The 21,489-nt window shown below is 53.6% G+C and overlaps 2 protein-coding genes across 2 annotated transcripts; both read left to right on the top strand.

Moving 5' to 3' along the window:
• Positions 1-2,596: 2,596 nt before the first annotated feature.
• On the top strand, positions 2,597-11,191 carry LOC136097233 (uncharacterized). The gene is made up of 7 exons (XM_071804172.1): positions 2,597-2,746; positions 2,990-3,163; positions 3,251-3,357; positions 3,865-3,999; positions 4,431-4,570; positions 4,726-4,787; positions 8,001-11,191. The coding sequence occupies exons 1-7, from the start codon at positions 2,597-2,599 to the stop codon at positions 8,286-8,288; spliced, it is 1,056 nt and encodes a 351-aa protein (XP_071660273.1). The 3' UTR covers positions 8,289-11,191.
• Positions 11,192-13,823: 2,632 nt separating this feature from the next.
• Positions 13,824-20,473, top strand: LOC136100085 (uncharacterized). The gene is made up of 13 exons (XM_071800444.1): positions 13,824-14,253; positions 14,481-14,595; positions 14,840-15,013; positions 15,101-15,207; positions 15,717-15,851; positions 16,283-16,431; positions 16,587-16,663; positions 17,879-17,981; positions 18,100-18,161; positions 18,579-18,681; positions 18,800-19,077; positions 19,905-20,057; positions 20,207-20,473. Exons 1-13 carry the CDS (start codon positions 14,048-14,050, stop codon positions 20,387-20,389), a joined length of 1,845 nt encoding a protein of 614 aa, XP_071656545.1. The 5' UTR covers positions 13,824-14,047; the 3' UTR covers positions 20,390-20,473.
• Positions 20,474-21,489: the final 1,016 nt, after the last annotated feature.

Here is a 21,489-nt window from a genome sequence, read left to right as displayed (position 1 = left end):
GTGTCCACTCCTACTGCATTTTACTGCACAGGGGGACGCATCCTTCAACTTTTTGTTCCTAAGGGGTAGGCAAATAGGGCTCCTGAACAGCACATATGCTGTAAGTGGCACATTTTCCAAGACAGATCTGGGCCTCCCTCTCAATAGCCCACCCCCTCTTGCATGCAAAATGGAGCAGACTGCAAATCTACCTGCCCTTCAGTTTCTAAGGTCAGGCTTGCTTGGGGTTTTGGCTTCAGGTGGCACTGAACACAGTCACAGACAACTGTTGCAGCACAACACAATCTGGTGACGCAAGGCAGGCAAGGAGGCGGAAGCCAGGTGGCAACGGACCTCGAGATTCCCACAGAAGTGCACTTGGCTGCTTGCAGCCTGCCGGGGCGCAGCTACCCTACCGCGCCGGCAAAAAGGAGTCAACCAGCAGGACCCAGGCTGGTCTGCCAGCACTTCAGCCCATAGAGCAGGCCTGCAGCTCCCCAGCTCTTGCCTTGCTGTCCTTCTGAGCCTCTTCTGCCCCCTTGGTTTCTGGGCAGGGGTCACGCTCCTCAGGTGCCCAGCACCGTGCACAGAGCAGCTGGGGCACATTCTCTTCTGGGTCACAGGAGCTGAGCAGCCTTGCAGAAGAGCTCACTGGAGGAAATCTGGCCACGCAAACAGGCGACTCAAACCAGCATGATGCGCAGTCACAGTATTCCCGAGGGGGCGTCACTGCGAGTGACAGTGAGAGCTGGGCGAGAGATCTCCCGAGGTCCCTGCTCCACTTTTGGGGACCCACATCACCGGCTCCACGACCACGCGCTGAGGGGTAACAGGGAGCTGCTGAGGCCAGGGTGCTAGAGCCACTGCCGCAGCCTCCAGCCCCCCACCCCTCTGCAGGCCACCCTTATGGTGGAGCGGGCGGATGCTCCGCTCTGCCCAGTTCTGCCCGGCTCTGCCAGCCTGCTCCCAACAGTGACAGATCCGTGGAGCTCAGCAGGCCTTTGTCCATGGTTGACTTCTCAATTCCGCCATAGGCTTGGCTCTACAATTGGAACTTAATTACTGCTGGACTTCTCATTTATTGTTAGCGGAACATGAACTTTCGCGTAAGCCTCACGGTCAGGTCTTTCGGGCTGTCTAGCAACAGTGGGACAGCGTGAAGCTTTGCTGCGCGCTCAGCGCTTCCTCAGCAGCCCCGTCTGTGGCCGCCCCCGCCGTATTCTCCCCCAGAACCGCGCCCGACACAGACGGACGCATCCTTCAACAGTCTGCACACGGCAGCGAATTGGGCTCCTGAACCGCAGCTGTGCAAACGGCACATTCGCAAACGCACTTCCCGGCCGCCCGGCCCCGCGGGAGCCCCAGCCCCAGCGCCGGAGCCGCAGCCCGCTCGCCCCGGGCCGGCGTCACCCCCCCCGCTGTGACGCCCCCGGCCCTCCCGCTGTGACGCCCCGAGCTGCCGCTCTTACGCCGCCCCCTGCAGGCGCCGGCGCTCAGTGCTGTCGCCGCCAAAGCGGGATCGGCAGTGCGTGTGTGGCTCGGAGCGTCGGGAGCTGCGACCCAGCTCGGGACTCGCCTCATCTCGGCCCTTCTCGCCTTCTCAACGCCCTCTACCCTTGCTCGCCCGGGGCTCGGTTCTGGGCTGCTCTCGCCCTCTCCGTGCCCTCTACCTTTGCTCACCCGGGGCTCGGTTCTGGGCTGCTTTCACCCTCTCCAGAGCCTTGTCCGCCAGGGACTTGGTTTTGGACTCTTTTAGACCTCTCCCCACACAGTCCCCTTGCTCTCCGGGGCTCGGCAGAGTCTGCCAGGCGCCTCCTGCAGCTGCTCACCCCGGAGCGGGCTGTGCCCTCGTCGCCGCGAAGCATGCAGAGCTTCATGGCACTGCTCAGGAGGGTGCGGGAGCGGCCGCCGACCGACAGCGCTTCCGCGCCCAGCACCGCTGGGACCTCGGCGCTCCGGGAGAAGGGCCGGGGCGGGCTGCACAGCGCGGCCGCCCGCGGAGACCTGGCGCGGCTGCAAGGAATCTGGTGGTTGAAGAGATTCCGCATCAACTCGCGGGATGCCAACAAGCAGTAAGAGGCGGGCAGTGCCCATAGGGAAGATCCGCGTGCTCTGGCTGGAAGAGCCGGCGAAGCCCAGCACCATCGCAAGCACCCTAGGGACAGGCCGGCTCCACAGCGCTGCCCTTACCGGAGGCCCGCCCCAGCTGGGACAGGAGCCAGCGGATGCGCCACTCTGCCCTGCTCTGCCAGCCTGCTCCCTGTAGTGACCCTTCTGTGGAGCTCCGCGGGCCTTCGTGCAAGCAGAGGCGGCTTGCGCCTCCAGAGGCTCCAGGCTGCCAAGACGCCGTACCCTTTGCTGTGCTGGCTGGCCGGGCAGGCCTGGCTGGAGGCAGGGAGCAGTGCCTGGGCACAGGAGTCCTTTTGTGCAGGTTCATTGTCACAGCTGAGGAGATGCCTCCTGGCTCAGACAGATGTGCTGAGGACGGTGCCTAGCCAGCCCCAGGCTTTGGGGGGGCAACTGCTGCCACCGGCTCTGGCACGAGAAAGCTTGCTGTTGGCTGCTTTTTTGGCAGTTGAGCATTGTGCCCCTGCGTGGTAGGCACCAACCTGGAACCATGTCTTGTGTTAACTGCCCGTATTTAATTTCTAGGACGCCTCTGCATCTTGCTTGTGCGAACGGCCATGCAGATGTCGTTCGCTTCCTGGCGGGAAAGAAGTGCAAGCTGAACCCGCATGGCATGTATAAGAAAACACCACTGATGCTGGTACGTGGAATATGTTACACTGTTGTACGTGGGGCTTGTCAGTTATGCACTGAACGATACCTGGCTTGCGTGATTCTTTACGCAGGCCTGCGTAGACACAGGTATGTTGCAGTCAGCGGGAAGGGGCATATGTTGCCTAATCTTTGAAGACACTCGTACTTTCCCGTGTTGCAAAGATGCAGGTGTTCTGACAGAGAGAAACGTACACGTTGGAAGTTGCTCCTCCCTTGTGGCCTTTTCCAGGCAGTACAGCACCAGCACAAGGACTGCGTGACTGCTCTGCTGGAGCACGGTGCCGACGCCGACCACAAAGGTGCCGGTGGCAACACTGCCCTTCACATGGCTGCCCTCATGCCCAGCAAAGCGATGGTGGAGCTCTTGCTCGAGCACAATGCCCAGATTGATGCTCGGAATGACGTAAGCTTGGGCTTTGGGTAAGCTGCTCTTCCCCAAACTCGCCTGACTTTCCTGCGTTCTTCTAAGGGAGGCGATTTCTCCTTTCAGTTAGGATACACTCCGCTTGCCCTCGCGATCGTCGAGCGCCGTGAAGAGATGGTGGAGTTCCTCCTTCAAAACGGAGCCGACGTGAACGCTCGAGATATTCAGCAAAGGTGAAGTTTTGTCAAAGGCGTGCGTGGGACTGCTGAGCGTTGTTCAGATGGGCTGGGTGGGAGCCATAGGAATGAGCTTTGAAAAAGAACCAGGAGCTGCCCAGAAGGAGCTTCTTCTGTGCCGCTTGTGAAAGCAGACCCGCGCTCGGCTGCTCTCTTACCTCAGGGGATGATCTCTGCACCGAGGACTGCAAGAAAGCATTGGCTGTGGTGCCAAGACGCGCACACACACACACACGCGCGTGTGAGCGTGCGCACGCGCGCACACAGAAACACAGACACACACAGACCTCCTGAGCCTGCTTTGGGGAGAGAGACTCTTGGCCTGGAGACCTCCTGAGGTCCCACCACCCTCCATTTTCTGACGCGTCCACGTGTTTTGCTGTAATTTCGCTCTGCCAGTAGGAGGGGAAATGAATTGTTTGAGGAGCAAAGAAGGGCTCAAGTAATGGCAAGGCAATGTCTGCAGAAGCTGATGTATTTCCTATCACTTCTTGGACGCTTTAGGACACCTCTTCAGATTGCTGGTTATGCCGGGAATACGAATGTAGTACGGCTTCTGCTTCAGCACGGTGCTGTTCTTTCTCATCGAGACCAGGACGGCTTCACAGATATGGGTTATCTGGATCACTTTACTTCTGGGTAAGTTTTTTTTACGTCCTTGTTAAGAGCAGCTGCATGGTCAGCTACATGTCCTTAACAGCTAGGCTGAAGGAAATAGCCCTTTCTCCTAGCGATGGTAAACTGTGGAGTAAAAACCCCTTTAGGAAAAAAGCATTTTTGGGGATTGTGCTAGCAAAACAAGAGCTTGGTTTCTTCCCTGCAGGCTTCTGGCACAGTATCAGTCTTGTGCTAATGCACCATTGTGCATAGCAGCCTTGACCTGGAGCACGTTTTTACTATTTTGTACTTTCTTTGGGGGCTTTTTGTTTTGTTTGTACTTGTGCTTATGAAGCAACCCTGAAAGTGGTCTCTCTCCAGAGCCCAAACTGACCCTCTGCACTTCCAGTAGAGAGCGTATGCAAGTGTGGGGGTGCGATCAGCAATTTCATTCCCTTCCTTTTTGTATGCAGTTTTTCTAAGACACTGCAGGAGTACAGCAGAAGTAAAAGGACAGGAGAATGCTCTGTAGGAGGCGCAGCAGTACCTGAGATCTCTTCCTCCGGGACGACTGCTGCCTCTCCCGTGGGAGCAGCTGCGCAGTCTGGAGCAGGTAGGATCCCCCACCGTGCAGGAGGTGATGAGGACAAATCGCTGTGGCCTGAAGGAGAATGAGAGCCCTTTGTTAAATGCAGGGCCCGCGGGATGGGAGAGGGCACACTAAAAGAAGCACTCACAGCTGCATTGTGTCTCTTATTTCCTTTGAAGGTGTCTTGCCAGAAGCTGGAGGAGAGCAAGAGGAAGACTTTGATTCCCTGTCTGATTTTGAGGTACCTTCTCTGAAGGTGGGGTCCGACTGGGCGTGCTTACTTTTTGGCTCTTTTCCTTCTGCTGCTGCTTCTGACTCAGGCTTGGAATCCCAGCATCACTTAGGTCGAAACAGACCCTTAAGATCATCGAGTCCAACTGCACGCCTGGCACTGCCAAGTCCACAATTAAACCACGTCCTTAAGGACCACATGTACACATCCCCTAAATACCACCAGGAACGGTGACACAGCCACATCCCTGGCCAGACTGTTCCAGTGCTTGATAACCGTTTCAGTGACAACATTTTTCTCATATCCCATCTGAACCTTTCCTGGAACAACGTAAGGCTCTTTCTTCTTGTACTATTACTGCGTATTTGGCAAAAGAGACTGACACAGATGCCTAACACGCTGGCTGTGTTTGACATTTTCATCTTTCCATACCACATTCCGCATGTTGGCTGAAGCGGGAGCTTTGTGCGTGGAGACGGGTCCAGAAGGAGTCTGTGCCACTTCCGACTCACGTCTTTTCATTTCCACAGACGGATTCCGAAGGTCCAATGGCACTGCTGGATGCCGTGCTGCTTCCAGCTGCGAAACAACAAGGAGCGTGTGCGCATCCTGTTGCAGAGGAGCGCCACAATGGTAATTTCCTGACGGACTAAATGGTTCCCTTTGTAAGCTTCTCTGGAGTGAAGCGGATGGGGAAAAGCAGAGTGAAATAAGCACTCACAGCAGCGTGGCGCTTCTTACCTCTTTGTAGGTGTGTTGCCAGCAGCAGGAGCAGCACAAGACAACGACGATGAGTCCCCTTTTGAATCTGAGGTACAATCCTAGCATCACTTAGGTCAACATAGATCCTTAAATCATCGAGTCCAAGCGTATGGTTGAAAGGTGACTCAATCACTTCCCTTGGCACCCTGCTGCACTGCTTGATAACTCTTTCAGCGAAGAAATTTTTACTGATATCCCATCTAAACCTTTCCTGGAACAACGTAAGACTCTTTCTTCTTGTCCTATTACTGCGTATTTGGCAAAAGATACCGACACCCACCTTGCCACAACCTCCATTCTGGTAGTTGTAGGGAATGGTAAGGTCTCTCGTCGGTCTCCTTATCTTCTAACAGCCCAGTTTCCCTCAGCCGCTCCTCAGAGGACTTCTTCTCTGGACCTTCCACCGGCTTCGCTGCCCTTCTTTGGAAGTGCCGGTTCTAACACGTATCTTTCTATTTCCACAGACGGATTCTGAAGGTCTAACAGAACTGCTGGATGCTGTGCTGCTTCCAGCTGCTAAACAACAAGGAGCGTGTGCGCATCCTGTTGCAGAGGAGCGCCACAACGGTAATTTCCTGACGGACTAAATGGTTCCCTTTGTAAGCTTCTCTGGAGTGAAGCGGATGGGGAAAAGCAGAGTGAAATAAGCACTCACAGCAGCGTGGCGCTTCTTACCTCTTTGTAGGTGTGTTGCCAGCAGCAGGAGCAGCACAAGAAGAAGAAGATGATTTTGACTTCTCTTCTTTGGATGAGGTACTTTGTCTTCTTGAGCTAGCGGAATTGTTGCGCTTCTTAAGCCCAGCTGCTGCAAGGCAGTGCGATGCTGCAGCGTTGCTGCGGATTCCTCTCCTCACTGTCTGTCGGTCTGTGTTCTTGCTCGCTCAGGATTTTGCACTGGAGAGAGAAGAGCGTCCGCTCAAGAAGGAGGCTTCAACACAAACCGATGGTCAAGGCGACACTCAGGTGACTCTGTAAATCTATCTGTAAATCAAGCCCGTCAGTTTAAGGAGACCTGTTTGTGCTACTGAGGTTCCTTTTGGAGTGCTGCTGAGAGGCAGTTTTTGAATCGGGACCTGAAGTCTATTTCAGACCTCATTTTGTTCCCCTTGTGAAGCAGAAGTGCTGCATCAAGAGGGAAAACAGTCGGTTAGAAAAAAGCTAGTGGCACAGACGCTCAGCCTCTGTTCCGAGGAGGAAAATACGGAAGCCCTTTCTGTGTATCAGGGAAGAGAAAGTATCATGCTGAGCCGCCGGTCGTTTGGATGTGCTCAGCTGAGAAAGGTGCCAGCAGATGCCTGCTGGTGGTGGCCAAAATCTCTCGTCTTTGAATTCACTGAGTCATAGAAGCATAGAATGGTTTGGGTTGGACAGGTCCTCTAAAGATCATATAGTCCAACTCCCTGCTGTGGGCAGGGTCATCTTCCACTAGATCAGCTTGCTCAACACGCTGTCCAGCCTGACTTTGAACAATCCCAGGGATGGGGCACCCACAACTTCTCTGGGCAGCCTGCTCCGGTGTCCCACCACCCTTGTTCCAACCCTCTGATCATTTCTGTGGCCCTCCTCTGGACCCACTCAAACAGGCCCGTGTCTTCCTTCTGCTGGGGACCCAAGAGTTGGAGGCAGTAGTCCAGGTGGGGCTCACAAGAGCAGAGCAGAGCAGAAGAGGAGAATCACCTCCCTCCAGCTGCTGGCCATGCTGGAGATCAATCTAATGATGTGATCCCATGTGTCCTGTTGTCATCTTCTTCCTGGCTTCTCCCTGCTCATGGAACACCATTTCTTTAGGAACGGGTCAGGTGGCTGCAGCAGGAGCTTGCCAGCGCTCTCAGAAAGTGCTCCCTGGCAGAAGCTTTGCTTGAAGCTGAGAAGCGCAACAGCAGGGAGCTGCAGGAACAGAAACTGCAGCTGCAGAAGGAACTGGACAGTTCTAAACCTCAGGTAGGGAGAAAGCCTGTCTCTTGCCTCTTGGCAGGGGCCCAGGCCTTTTCTGTTGCAAACCAGAGTGAGGAACAGAGCCTTAGTTGGGGGTCCACTCCTTTTTATCAAACCTAAGCTGACTACTGGGGATTCTTGCTTTGGTTTGACAGCTGCAGGAATTGAAAGAACAGCTTAACCGGACCAAGTGTTACGCCGAGTCCCTGGAGAGTGCCATAAAGAATAAGGAGAAGAAGCTAACAGCTTCCAAGAACATGCAGACACCTCTGGTCAAATCTTCTGGAACTGCAGCTGCCCCACAGCTGGAAGAACACCTGCAGCAGTAAGGAAGTCACGCAGTGGGGCAAGGCTTTGCTTTCTGCGATTGTGGGAAAACAACTGGACTGTCTTCCTGCATCCCAGCCAGATAATACTACATGGTTTTCAAAGATGCTTTTGTTTTAGATGAGGTTCTATCAGACTCTTCCTTTGGGATTTGTGCTCTTGTGGACTTGTGTGATAAGACCTGCACTTCTTTTTCAGGCTCCAAGTTGGAATGGCCAGGCTGGCAGCCACAGCCCAGCAACAAGCCAAGACCATGGAAGCCCTTCAGCAAGACCTGCAAGCCTCAGTAAGCTGATCAGAACCTTCCCTTTTCGTGAGCTACCAGAGCCCAGTTCCATCTTCAGGTGGGGAAATTTGAAGGTTTTCCCAGAGAGCCTGGGAGAGACCATTTTCTGTCTTCTACTGACTACTTTGAGGCTGCCCTCAAAGTCCTGCTGCCCCGTTTCCCAGCCTTCTGGCTTTGAGAGTTGCCCCATGAGCCTATAGCCAGTCCTACTTCAGTCCCACCTAATGCTGCCTCTGTGAAGGACTTGGCAGTCAGGGACTGGCTTCGGTATTTTCTGCTTTAGAACACTTGTGAGGTTGAGACCTCAGGCAGCACTTCAGACAGTTGTGCCGTAGAGGCACTGGGTACCTTCAGCTGCAGACGTTCCTTGGGCCCTGGTGGTGCCGAGGGCTTCATCCTGAAGGTCTGACTGGCATCGTCAGACTGTGACCAGAGTTGTTCAGTTGCCTCTGCTCTGGTGCCCTTCCATTAGCGCTGTACTTCCAGAATCCAGTTTCCAGTGCCACCTTTGGCCCAGCCTGCTGCATAAACTAACACCCCACGCTAACCCTTCCGCAGTCACTGCTGAGCCTCCAGCGCCATGAGCACTGAGAAGATGCCAGAGCAGAGGAAGTGACAGTAAACAGAGTGGTCACAAGAGAGAGGAATGAAGCCTGCAAACCTTGACATTCCATCTTGTGCAGCCATTGCCCTGCATCCAGTGCCAGTTGTACTGTTGCAGCGTGCTGTTTAATAAACTGTGTTGCCTAGTCCGTGTCTTCGTTTTGCTGCCCGATTGGAGTGCTTGGGACCTCGCTGGTTTGGATGAGGACAGTCCTGTCGCTGGAGGCTCACTCAGGATCTCAGCCCACGCAGGCACTTAGCACGTCTCTCTCTGCCCTTGCTCTGAAGGAATATCAGTCGTGCAGACGTCTCCAAGAGGGAACACACATCTGTGGGGACTAGCGCTGAGCTACTGCTAATAATCAGTTACCAGAGTCTTCCTGCCTTCCTAGAGCAATCCTCCTGGTGTTCTGGGCAGAAGGTGGTGGTTGAGCTTCTGGTAGCCATTGGACCTTTGCAGTTCCCAGAGGGATCTGATGGATGTGTAGCCCACCGAGGGGAAAGGTGCGAAGAAGTGGGCACAAGCTGGGACGGGGGAATGGCACCTCCGCCAAAGGAAAACGCTTTTCTGTTGTGAGGGTGGTGAGAGCGGCGTCAGGGAAATGAAATGGATTCAATTGACTCAGCTCACGGCCTGCATGGGTGTACTCCGCAAGGGATAATGAACTGGCTGGAGGGCCGGGCCCGAAGAGTTGTGGTGAATGGAGTCAAATCCAGTTGGCAGCTGGTCACGAGTGGTGTTCCCCAGGGCTCAGTATTGAGGCCAGTTCTGTTTAATGTCTTTTATCAATCATCTGGACAAGGGGCTTGAGTGCACCCTTAGTAAGTCTGCAGATGACAGCAAGTTGGGTGGGAGTGTTGCTTTGCTGAAGGGTAGGAAGGCTCTACAGAGGGGTCTGGACCGGCTGGACCGTTGGGCTGAGGCCAACTGCATGAGGATCAACAAGGCCAAGTGCCAGGTCCTGCGCTTGGGTCACAACAACCCCAGGCAGTGCTACAGGCTCAGAGAGTGAGTGGCTGGAAACTGCCTGGTGGAAAATGTCTTGGGGGTGTTGATTGACAGCCGGCTGAACACGAGCCAGCAGTGTGCCCAGGTGGCCAAAAGGCCAACAGCATCCTGGCTGGTGTCAGGAATAGTGTGGCCAGGGGGACTAGAAAAGTGATTGTGCCGCTGTACTCGGCACTGGCGGGGCCCCACCTAGAACACTGTGTTCAGTTTTGGGCCCCTCATCCTAAAAAGAACATTGAAGGGCTAGAGAGAGCGCAGAGGTCCAGGTCTGGCTGGGCAGCAGCAGAAGCAGCCAGCTCTGGAGGTCCACCTGGCCCAGTCCTCATCACTCCAAGTGCAAGCAGACAGACAGCTAGGCGTTACAAGTTGGAGAAGCCACCCTTCACAAAGACGCCGAAGCACACTTGGCAAAACCAGACTGAAATTATGTTCCATTTTCCCTCCGGGCGAGAACCTTTCACATTGGTGAATGTTAAGGGATCTCCGGGCTCTAAAACAAAAACAGCCTTTAGAAGATGCCATGTGTATCTTCAAAATGGAAACAGCACCCCCTCTTCACCTAACTGGGAACGGGACCTCCACCCAGGAACAGTCCTGTGAACTCCCCATAAAGGCCAAGGACATAAGCAGCAGTAACTTCTGTGGTGATGTGTAGGCAGATGCAATCTGGCTGCTTAGCAGTCCGCTCAACCCCTCTGCAACAGCTGAGCACAGCACTTGCCCTGATGTTGGGGGTGTGCAGGTGGGACTGCTGCCTCCACCTCAGCGCTCCAGACGAAAGCGGATCGCTCCTTCACAGAGGAGAGAGGCCCGAGCTGCCATTAGCGCGAGGCGAGGCGGCTACACAACCCAGATAAACCCTGCAGTGCTTGGAAAGTAGCACCTGTACCGTGAACATGCCTGCAGTGGGCGCTTCAGTCTCCAGCAGGAGTGCAGTAAGTTCTGCCTGTAAGGAAGTGTGCGTGTGTGTGCCTTGCTCTTTATCAGCTGGCTGTGAAGATGTGTAGGATGGCTCATGAATGGCTGTTGCGCTTCCAGTACACGGTGCACGCAAGTGTGGGGTATTGATACCGAAATTCGGCAGAAAAAGACTCTTTCGCACTGTTTTGAAAGTGTTAAAAAGCAGGCACTTTTATTACAGTACGCCAGACGCTCGCAGGATTGCTCCTCTAATCGAGTGCGAGTGTGATTGGCACTTTTTGGTATTTATTGCACTTACCTGTTGCATATTCATTTGTCTCTAGCGCTTAGTTAATACATTACACATAAATTATTTATATGACCCCACCTATTCCCCGAAGTCCATCTTTGGTATTCGAGAGTCTTCATCGGAGGTCTTTAGTGCTCCCCGGTGGTCTTCGCAGCTGGTGCCCTCCGCCCCAGTGTCAGCCTCTTGACCTAATTTCTTCAGCAAGCATATTGTCATTTTGTGCTGCTACTCAACAAAAGTCATGTACCAGCTCTTCATTTAGTGGAATATTCCGCTTTCCCAGCTTGCAAGCCTAGGACATCCCACTTTGCCTCATGTCCAGTCTCTGTAGAGCTATTGTTTCTCTATTAGGTTTCTGCTACATTATGCGTAGCCCTGCTACATCAGGCCTAGTCTTGTTACATTATGCCTAGGGGTTTCTAAAAGATTTTTGTTCCTGTTATCAGTATCTTTACCAAATGCATTTCCTTCCTTTCTGTATGTAGCCTTCCTAAGCAGCTGCAGCAATATGCGGGCTGCAAAAGGACAGGAGAATATCCTGTGGGAGGCACACAAGGCCCAGCAGTACTTGACAGCTCTTGCTCTGGGACAAGCGCTGTGCTTCCCGGATCCTTCACCAAATGAGTGTCTGGCGTCCTGGAGAGTGAGGACGAGTGTTGTGACAGCACTGAAGAAAGGCTGTAGGAAATCACTGCAGATGTAGGAGAGGGGCCAGTAGAAAAGCTGAAGTAGTAACATGGCTTGTGAGAGTTGTCATGAGAGTCAAAGCAGGCCACTCCTTTTTATCAAACCTAAGCTGGCTACTGGGGATTCTTGCTGTGGTTTGACAGCTGCAGGAATTGAAAGAATGGCGTATCCAGACCACGTGGGTTTCTGTCTGTACAGCGGCCGTCAACAAGCCCCTCTGTGTCCACTCCTACTGCATTTTACTGCACAGGGGGACGCATCCTTCAACTTTTTGTTCCTAAGGGGTAGGCAAATAGGGCTCCTGAACAGCACATATGCTGTAAGTGGCACATTTTCCAAGACAGATCTGGGCCTCCCTCTCAATAGCCCACCCCCTCTTGCATGCAAAATGGAGCAGACTGCAAATCTACCTGCCCTTCAGTTTCTAAGGTCAGGCTTGCTTGGGGTTTTGGCTTCAGGTGGCACTGAACACAGTCACAGACAACTGTTGCAGCACAACACAATCTGGTGACGCAAGGCAGGCAAGGAGACGGAAGCCAGGTGGCAACGGACCTCGAGATTCCCACAGAAGTGCACTTGGCTGCTTGCAGCCTGCCGGGGCGCAGCTACCCTACCGCGCCGGCAAAAAGGAGTCAACCAGCAGGACCCAGGCTGGTCTGCCAGCACTTCAGCCCATAGAGCAGGCCTGCAGCTCCCCAGCTCTTGCCTTGCTGTCCTTCTGAGCCTCTTCTGCCCCCTTGGTTTCTGGGCAGGGGTCACGCTCCTCAGGTGCCCAGCACCGTGCACAGAGCAGCTGGGGCACATTCTCTTCTGGGTCACAGGAGCTGAGCAGCCTTGCAGAAGAGCTCACTGGAGGAAATCTGGCCATGCAAACAGGCGACTCAAACCAGCATGATGCGCAGTCACAGTATTCCCAAGGGGGTGTCACTGCGAGTGACAGTGAGAGCTGGGCGAGAGATCTCCCGAGGTCCCTGCCCACCCAAGACAAGCGCTGGCTGCCTGCAGCTCCACTTTTGGGGACCCACATCACCGGCTCCACGACCACGCGCTGAGGGGTAACAGGGAGCTGCTGAGGCCAGGGTGCTAGAGCCACTGCCGCAGCCTCCAGCCACCCACCCCTCTGCAGGCCACCCTTATGGTGGAGCGGGCGGATGCTCCGCTCTGCCCAGTTCTGCCCGGCTCTGCCAGCCTGCTCCCTACAGTGACAGATCCGTGGAGCTCAGCAGGCTTTTGTCCATGGTTGACTTCTCAATTCCGCCATAGGCTTGGCTCTACAATTGGAACTTAATTACTGCTGGACTTCTCATTTATTGTTAGCAGAACACGAACTTTCGCGTAAGCCTCAGGGTCAGGTCTTTCGGGCTGTCTAGCAACAGTGGGACAGGGTGAAGCTTTGCTGCGCGCTCAGCGCTTCCTCAGCAGCCCCGTCTGTGGCCGCCCCCGCCGTATTCTCCCCCAGAACGGCGCCCGACACGGACGCATCCTTCAACAGTCTGCACACGGCAGCGAATTGGGCTCCTGAACCGCAGCTGTGCAAACGGCACATTCGCAAACGCACTTCCCGGCCGCCCGGCCCCGCGGGAGCCCCAGCCCCAGCGCCCGAGCCGCAGCCCGCTCGCCCCGGGCCGGCGTCACCCCGCCCGCTGTGACGCCCCCAGCCCTCCCGCTGTGACGCCCCGAGCTGCCGCTCTTACGCCGCCCCCTGCAGGCGCCGGCGCTCAGTGCTGTCGCCGCCAAAGCGGGATCGGCAGTGCGTGTGTGGCTCGGAGCGTCGGGAGCTGCGACCCAGCTCGGGACTCGCCTCTTCTCGGCCCTTCTCGCCTTCTCAACGCCCTCTACCCTTGCTCGCCCGGGGTTCGGTTCTGGGCTGCTCTCGCCCTCTCCGTGCCCTCTACCCTTGCTCACCCGGGGCTCGGTTCTGGGCTGCTTTCACCCTCTCCATAGCCTTGTCCACCAGGGACTTGGTTTTGGACTCTTTTAGACCTCTCCCCACACAGTCCCCTTGCTCTCCGGGGCTCGGCAGAGTCTGCCAGGCGCCTCCTGCAGCTGCTCACCCCGGAGTGGGCTGTGCCCTCGTCACCGCGAAGCATGCAGAGCTTCATGGCACTGCTCAGGAGGGTGCGGGAGCGGCCGCCGTCCGACAGCGCTTCCGCGCCCAGCACCGCCGCGACCTCGGAGCTCCGGGAGAAGGGCCGGGGTGGGCTGCACAGCGCGGCCGCCCGCGGAGACCTGGCGCGGCTGCAAGGAATCTGGTGGTGGAAGAGATTCCGCATCAACTCGCGGGATGCCAACAAGCAGTAAGAGGCGGGCAGTGCCCATAGGGAAGATCCGCGTGCTCTGGCTGGAAGAGCCGGCGAAGCCCAGCACCATCGCAAGCACCCTAGGGACAGGCCGGCTCCACAGCGCTGCCCTTACCGGAGGCCCGCCCCAGCTGGGACAGGAGCCAGCGGATGCGCCACTCTGCCCTGCTCTGCCAGCCTGCTCCCTGTAGTGACCCTTCTGTGGAGCTCCGCGGGCCTTCGTGCAAGCAGAGGCGGCTTGCGCCTCCAGAGGCTCCAGGCTGCCAAGACGCCGTACCCTTTGCTGTGCTGGCTGGCCGGGCAGGCCTGGCTGGAGGCAGGGAGCAGTGCCTGGGCACAGGAGTCCGTTTGTGCAGGTTCATTGTCACAGCTGAGGAGATGACTCCTGGCTCAAACAGATGTGCTGAGGACGGTGCCTAGCCAGCCCCAGGCTTTGGGCGGGCAACTGCTGCCACCGGCTCTGGCACGAGAAAGCTTGCTGTTGGCTGCTTTTTTGGCAGTTGAGCGTTGTGCCCCTGAGTGGTAGGCACCACAGCCTGGAACCATGTCTTGTCCGTGTTAACTGCCCGTATTTAATTTCTAGGACACCTCTGCATCTTGCTTGTGCGAACGGCCATGCAGATGTCGTTCGCTTCCTGGCGGGAAAGAAGTGCAAGCTGAACCCGCATGGCATGTATAAGAAAACACCACTGATGCTGGTACGTGGAATATGTTACGCTGCTGTACGTGGGGCTTGTCAGTTATGCACTGAACGATACCTGGCTTGCGTGATTCTTTACGCAGGCCTGCGTAGAAACAGGTATGTTGCAGTCAGCAGGGAAGGGGCATATGTTGCCTAATCTTTGAAGACGCTCGTACTTTCCCGTGTTGCAAAGATGCAGGTGTTCTGACAGAGAGAAACGTACACGTTGGAAGTTGCTCCTCCCTTGTGGCCTTTTCCAGGCAGTACAGCACCAGCACAAGGACTGCGTGACTGCTCTGCTGGAGCACGGTGCCGACACCGACCACAAAGGTGCCGGCGGTAACACTGCCCTTCACATGGCTGCCCTCATGCCCAGCAAAGCGATGGTGGAGCTCTTGCTCGAGCACAATGCCCAGATTGATGCTCGGAATGACGTAAGCTTGGGCTTTGGGTAAGCTGCTCTTCCCCAAACTCGCCTGACTTTCCTGCGTTCTTCTAAGGGAGACGATTTCTCCTTTCAGTTAGGATACACTCCGCTTGCCCTCGCGATCGTCGAGCGCCGTGAAGAGATGGTCGAGTTCCTCCTTCAAAACGGAGCCGACGTGAACGCTCGAGATATTCAGCAAAGGTGAAGTTTTGTCAAAGACGTGCGTGGGACTGCTGAGCGTTGTTCAGATGGGCTGGATGGGAGCCATAGGAATGAGCTTTGAAAAAGAACCAGGAGCTGCCCAGAAGGAGCTCCTTCTGTGCCGCTTGTGAAAGCAGACCCGCGCTCGCCTGCTCTCTTACCTCAGGGGATGATCTCTGCACCGAGGACTGCAAGAAAGCGTTGGCTGTGGTGCCAACACGCGCACACACACACACACACATGCGTGTGAGCGTGCGCACGCGCGCACACAGAAGCACAGACACACACAGACCTCCTGAGCCTGCTTTGGGGAGAGAGACGCTTGGCCTGGAGACCTCCTGAGGTCCCACCACCCTCCATTTTCTGACGCGTCCACGTGTTTTGCTGTAATTTCGCTCTGCCAGTAGGAGGGGAAATGAATTGTTTGAGGAGCAAAGAAGGGCTCAAGTAATGGCAAGGCAATGTCTGCAGAAGCTGATGTATTTCCTATCACTTCTTGGACGCTTTAGGACACCTCTTCAGATTGCTGGTTATGCCGGGAATACGAATGTAGTACGGCTTCTGCTTCAGCACGGTGCTGTTCTTTCTCATCGAGACCAGGACGGCTTCACAGATATGGGTTATCTGGATCACTTTACTTCTGGGTAAGTTTTTTTTACGTCCTTGTTAAGAGCAGCTGCATGGTCAGCTACATGTCCTTAACAGCTAGGCTGAAGGAAATAGCCCTTTCTCCTAGCGATGGTAAACTGTGGAGTAAAAACCCCTTTAGGAACAAAGCATTTTTGGGGATTGCGCTAGCAAAACAAGAGCTTGGTTCCTTCCCTGCAGGCTTCTGGCACAGTATCAGTCTTGTGCTAATGCACCATTGTGCATAGCAGCCTTGGCCTGGAGCACGTTTTTACTATTTTGTACTTTCTTTGGGGGCTTTTTGTTTTGTTTGTACTTGTGCTTATGAAGCAACCCTGAAAGTGGTCTCTCTCCAGAGCCCAAACTGACCCTCTGCACTTCCAGTAGAGAGCGTATGCAAGTGTGGGGGTGCGATCAGCAATTTCATTCCCTTCCTTTTTGTATGCAGTTTTTCTAAGACACTGCAGGAATACGGCAGAAGTAAAAGGACAGGAGAATGCTCTGTAGGAGGCGCAGGAGGTGCAGCAGTACCTGAGATCTCTTCCTCCGGGACGACTGCTGCCTCTCCCGTGGGAGCAGCTGCGCAGACTGGAGCAGGTAGGATCCCCCACCGTGCAGGAGGTGATGAGGACAAATCGCTGTGGCCTGAAGGAGAATGAGAGCCCTTTGTTAAATGCAGGGCCCAGGGGATGGGAGAGGGCACACTAAAAGAAGCACTCACAGCTGCATTGTGTCTCTTATTTCCTTTGAAGGTGTCTTGCCAGAAGCTGGAGGAGAGCAAGAGGAAGACTTTGATTCCCTGTCCGATTTTGAGGTACCTTCTCTGAAGGTGGGGTCCGACTGGGCGTGCTTACTTTTTGGCTCTTTTCCTTCTGCTGCTGCTTCTGACTCAGGCTTGGAATCCCAGCATCACTTAGGTCGAAATAGACCCTTAAGATCATCGAGTCCAACTGCACGCCTGGCACTGCCAAGTCCACAATTAAACCACGTCCTTAAGGACCACATGTACACATCCCCTAAATACCACCAGGAATGGTGACACAGCCACATCCCTGGCCAGACTGTTCCAGTGCTTGATAACCGTTTCAGTGACAACATTTTTCTCATATCCCATCTGAACCTTTCCTGGAACAACGTAAGGCTCTTTCTTCTTGTACTATTACTGCATATTTGGCAAAAGAGACTGACACAGATGCCTAACACGCTGGCTGTGTTTGACATTTTTGATCTTTCCATCACCTGATACCACATTCCGCATGTTGGCTGAAGCGGGAGCTTTGTGCGTGGAGACGGGTCCAGAAGGAGTCTGTGCCACTTCCGACTCACGTCTTTTCATTTCCACAGACGGATTCCGAAGGTCCAGTGGAACTGCTGGATGCCGTGCTGCTTCCAGGTGCAAAACAACAAGGAGCGTGTGGGCATCCTGTTGCAGAGGAGCGCCACAATGGTAATTTCCTGACGGACTAAATGGTTCCCTTTGTAAGCTTCTCTGGAGTGAAGCGGATGGGGAAAAGCAGAGTGAAATAAGCACTCACAGCAGCGTGGCGCGTCTTACCTCTTTGTAGGTGTGTTGCCAGCAGCAGGAGCAGCACAAGACGACGACGATGAGTCCCCTTTTGAATCTGAGGTACAATCCTAGCATCACTTAGGTCAACACAGATCCTTAAATCATCGAGTCCAAGCGTATGGTTGAAAGGTGACTCAACCACTTCCCTGGGCAGCCTGCTGCAGTGCTTGATAACTCTTTCAGTGAAGAAATTTTTACTGATATCCCATCTAAACCTTTCCTGGAACAACATAAGACTCTTTCTTCTTGTCCTATTACTGCGTATTTGGCAAAAGATACCGACACCCACCTTGCCACAACCTCCATTCTGGTAGTTGTAGGGAATGGTAAGGTCTCTCGTCGGTCTCCTTATCTTCTGACTAACAGCCCAGTTTCCCTCAGCCGCTCCTCAGAGGACTTCTTCTCTGGACCCTCCACCAGCTTCGCTGCCCTTCTTTGGAAGTGCCGGTTCTAACACGTATCTTTCTATTTCCACAGACGGATTCCGAAGGTCCCATGGCACTGCTGGATGCCGTGCTGCTTCCAGGTGCAAAACAACAAGGAGCGTGTGCGCATCCTGTTGCAGAGGAGCGCCACAATGGTAATTTCCTGACGGACTAAATGGTTCCCTTTGTAAGATTCTCTGGAGTGAAGCGGATGGGGAAAAGCAGAGTGAAATAAGCACTCACAGCAGCGTGGCGCTTCTTACCTCTTTGTAGGTGTATTGCCAGCCGCAGGAGCAGCACAAGACGACGACGATGAGTCCCCTTTTGAATCTGAGGTACAATCCTAGCATCACTTAGGTCAACATAGATCCTTAAATCATCGAGTCCAAGCGTATGGTTAAAAGGTGACTCAACCAGTTCCCTGGGCAGCCTGCTGCAGTGCTTGATAACTCTTTCAGTGAAGAAATTTTTACTGATATCCCATCTAAACCTTTCCTGGAACAACATAAGACTCTTTCTTCTTGTCCTATTACTGCATATTTGGCAAAAGATACCGACACCCACCTTGCCACAACTTCCATTCTGGTAGTTGTAGGGAATGGTAAGGTCTCTCGTCGGTCTCCTTATCTTCTGACTAACAGCCCAGTTTCCCTCAGCCGCTCCTCAGAGGACTTCTTCTCTGGACCCTCCACCAGCTTCGCTGCCCTTCTTTGGAAGTGCCGGTTCTAACACGTATCTTTCTATTTCCACAGACGGATTCTGAAGGTCTAACAGAACTGCTGGATGCCGTGCTGCTTCCAGCTGCGAAACAACAAGGAGCGTGTGCGCATCCTGTTGCAGAGGAGCGCCACAATGGTAATTTCCTGACGGACTAAATGGTTCCCTTTGTAAGCTTCTCTGGAGTGAAGCGGATGGGGAAAAGCAGAGTGAAATAAGCACTCACAGCAGCGTGGCGCTTCTTACCTCTTTGTAGGTGTGTTGCCAGCAGCAGGAGCAGCACAAGAAGAAGAAGATGATTTTGACTTCTCTTCTTTGGATGAGGTACTTTGTCTTCCTGAGCTAGCGGAATTGTTGCGCTTCTTAAGCCCAGCTGCTGCAAGGCAGTGCGATGCTGCAGCGTTGCTGCGGATTCCTCTCCTCACTGTCTGTCGGTCTGTGTTCTTGCTCGCTCAGGATTTTGCACTGGAGAGAGAAGAGCGTCCGCTCAAGAAGGAGGCTTCAACACAAACCGATGGTCAAGGCGACACTCAGGTGACTCTGTAAATCTATCTGTAAATCAAGCCCGTCAGTTTAAGGAGACCTGTTTGTGCTACTGAGGTTCCTTTTGGAGTGCTGCTGAGAGGCAGTTTTTGAATCGGGACCTGAAGTCTATTTCAGACCTCATTTTTTTTTCCCTTGTGAAGCAGAAGTGCTGCATCAAGAGGGAAAACAGTCGGTTAGAAAAAAGCTAGTGGCACAGACGCTCAGCCTCTGTTCCAAGGAGGAAAATACGGAAGCCCTTTCTGTGTATCAGGGAAGAGAAAGTATCATGCTGAGCTGCTGGTCGTTTGGATGTGCTCAGCTGAGAAAGGTGCCAGCAGATGCCTGCTGGTGGTGGCCAAAATCTCTCGTCTTTGAATTCACTGAGTCATAGAAGCATAGAATGGTTTGGGTTGGACAGGTCCTCTAAAGATCATTTAGTCCAACTCCCTGCTGTGGGCAGGGTCATCTTCCACTTAGATCAGCCTGCTCAACACGCTGTCCAGCCTGACTTTGAACAATCCCAGGGATGGGGCACCCACAACTTCTCTGGGCAGCCTGCTCCGGTGTCCCACCACCCTTGTTCCAACCCTCTGATAATTTCTGTGGCCCTCCTCTGGACCCACTCAAACAGGCCCGTGTCTTCCTTCTGCTGGGGACCCAAGAGCTGGAGGCAGTAGTCCAGGTGGGGCTCACAAGAGCAGTGCAGAGCAGAAGAGGAGAATCACCTCCCTCCAGCTGCTGGCCGTGCTGGAGATCAATCTAATGATGTGATCCCATGTGTCCTGTTGTCATCTTCTTCCTGGCTTCTCCCTGCTCATGGAACACCATTTCTTTAGGAACGGGTCAGGTGGCTGCAGCAGGAGCTTGCCAGCGCTCTCAGAAAGTGCTCCCTGGCAGAAGCTTTGCTTGAAGCTGAGAAGCGCAACAGCAGGGAGCTGCAGGAACAGAAACTGCAGCTGCAGAAGGAACTGGACAGTTCTAAAGCTCAGGTAAGGAGAAAGCCTGTCTCTTGCCTCTTGGCAGGGGCCCAGGCCTTTTCTGTTGCAAACCAGAGTGAGGAGCGGAGCCTTAGTTGGGGGTCCACTCCTTTTTATCAAACCTAAGCTGACTACTGGGGATTCTTGCTTTGGTCTGACAGCTGCAGGAATTGAAAGAACGGCTTAGCCGGACCAAGTGTTATGCCGAGTCCCTGGAGAGTGCCATAAAGAATAAGGAGATGGAGCAGATCGCTCCTTCACAGAGGAGAAAGGCCCGAGCTGCCGTTAGCACGAGGCGTGGCACCTACACAACCCAGATAAACCCTGCGCTGCTTGGAAAGTAGCACCTGTACCGTGAACATGCCTGCACTGAGTGCTTCTGCCTCCAGCAGGAGTGTAGCTTAATACTATATTTAATAAAGGAGATGCCCGAGAAGTAGTTTTGGCATAGAATCTTTTACCATCTGGGTGGGGTTCTGGAATCTGTCCGAATTGCTTCTGGTTGAGTGTTCTGAGTATCACGTATTGTGTAGCCAAAGAACACAGAGATGAACAGCAGAGGAAGGGGTTGCCTGTCTATAGTGTTCTTGGAGCCTGTGTGATCTCGTATCTTCTATCAAATTAATTGTCAGTATGAACCTGTATTTGAAGTATAAAATTTCCAGAGTGAAGAGTTTAGTCCAGAGCTCCTTTCCAGTAGTCTTACCAGGGAACAAGTGATACCACCTTCAAATTAAGGAGGCTTACATCTATTCATAGAGCATTCATGTTTGCTCCTACCAAGGAAAAGGTTTGCTGGAGCTTTTACGGAAACAACGTACATATTTCCTTATTTTAAGTCCCAGCTAAAGCTTGTTGATAATTTTGTGAAGCAATTATTTAAAAAACCAGAGGTTGGACACAACGGCCTCTGCATGAGGCTATCAAAATTGCAGTGTACTAAACTTATGCATGTCCTATTATCTTACACAGTAATATAACAGCTGTATCTAAGAATTTGTAGATGGTGTTCTCTGGCATTAATATAGGAGGAGGAAGGTACCTCTTCCTTTCAGTAGGTTAGACTAGAGGAAAGCCACCATGAGCTGGCAGTTCAAAATAAAAGAGATCATATCCAAGAAGAAAGGTCATCTCAGACAACTACACAATTGGGGCAGCTCATCATCCAGATCTCTGGAGTGTTGGCTTCTCTTCTATATTGCTCTTACACTGAGACCTCTGGGTAGCAGCAGAGCAGCTCATGAGAATCTGGAATGTTGATGAGAAGAACACGGCTCTAACTCCACATGCTTATATCAAGTAGAAAAGAAAAGGAAGGACAGAGATGAGGATACACCTTTGTTTCCCCTGTTCACAGTTCTGACTGTTCAACTACATCAATTACCCTTGGGTCACAGATCATCACAATTTTCAGAAGGTAATAATATCTAGTTGTGCTTCAGAC

The sequence above is a fragment of the Patagioenas fasciata genome, chromosome 1 (genome assembly GCF_037038585.1).
Source record: "Patagioenas fasciata isolate bPatFas1 chromosome 1, bPatFas1.hap1, whole genome shotgun sequence".
NCBI lineage: Eukaryota > Metazoa > Chordata > Aves > Columbiformes > Columbidae > Patagioenas > Patagioenas fasciata.
Note: the sequence above shows the minus strand (reverse complement) of the source record. Positions and strands in the feature narration are given on the sequence as shown.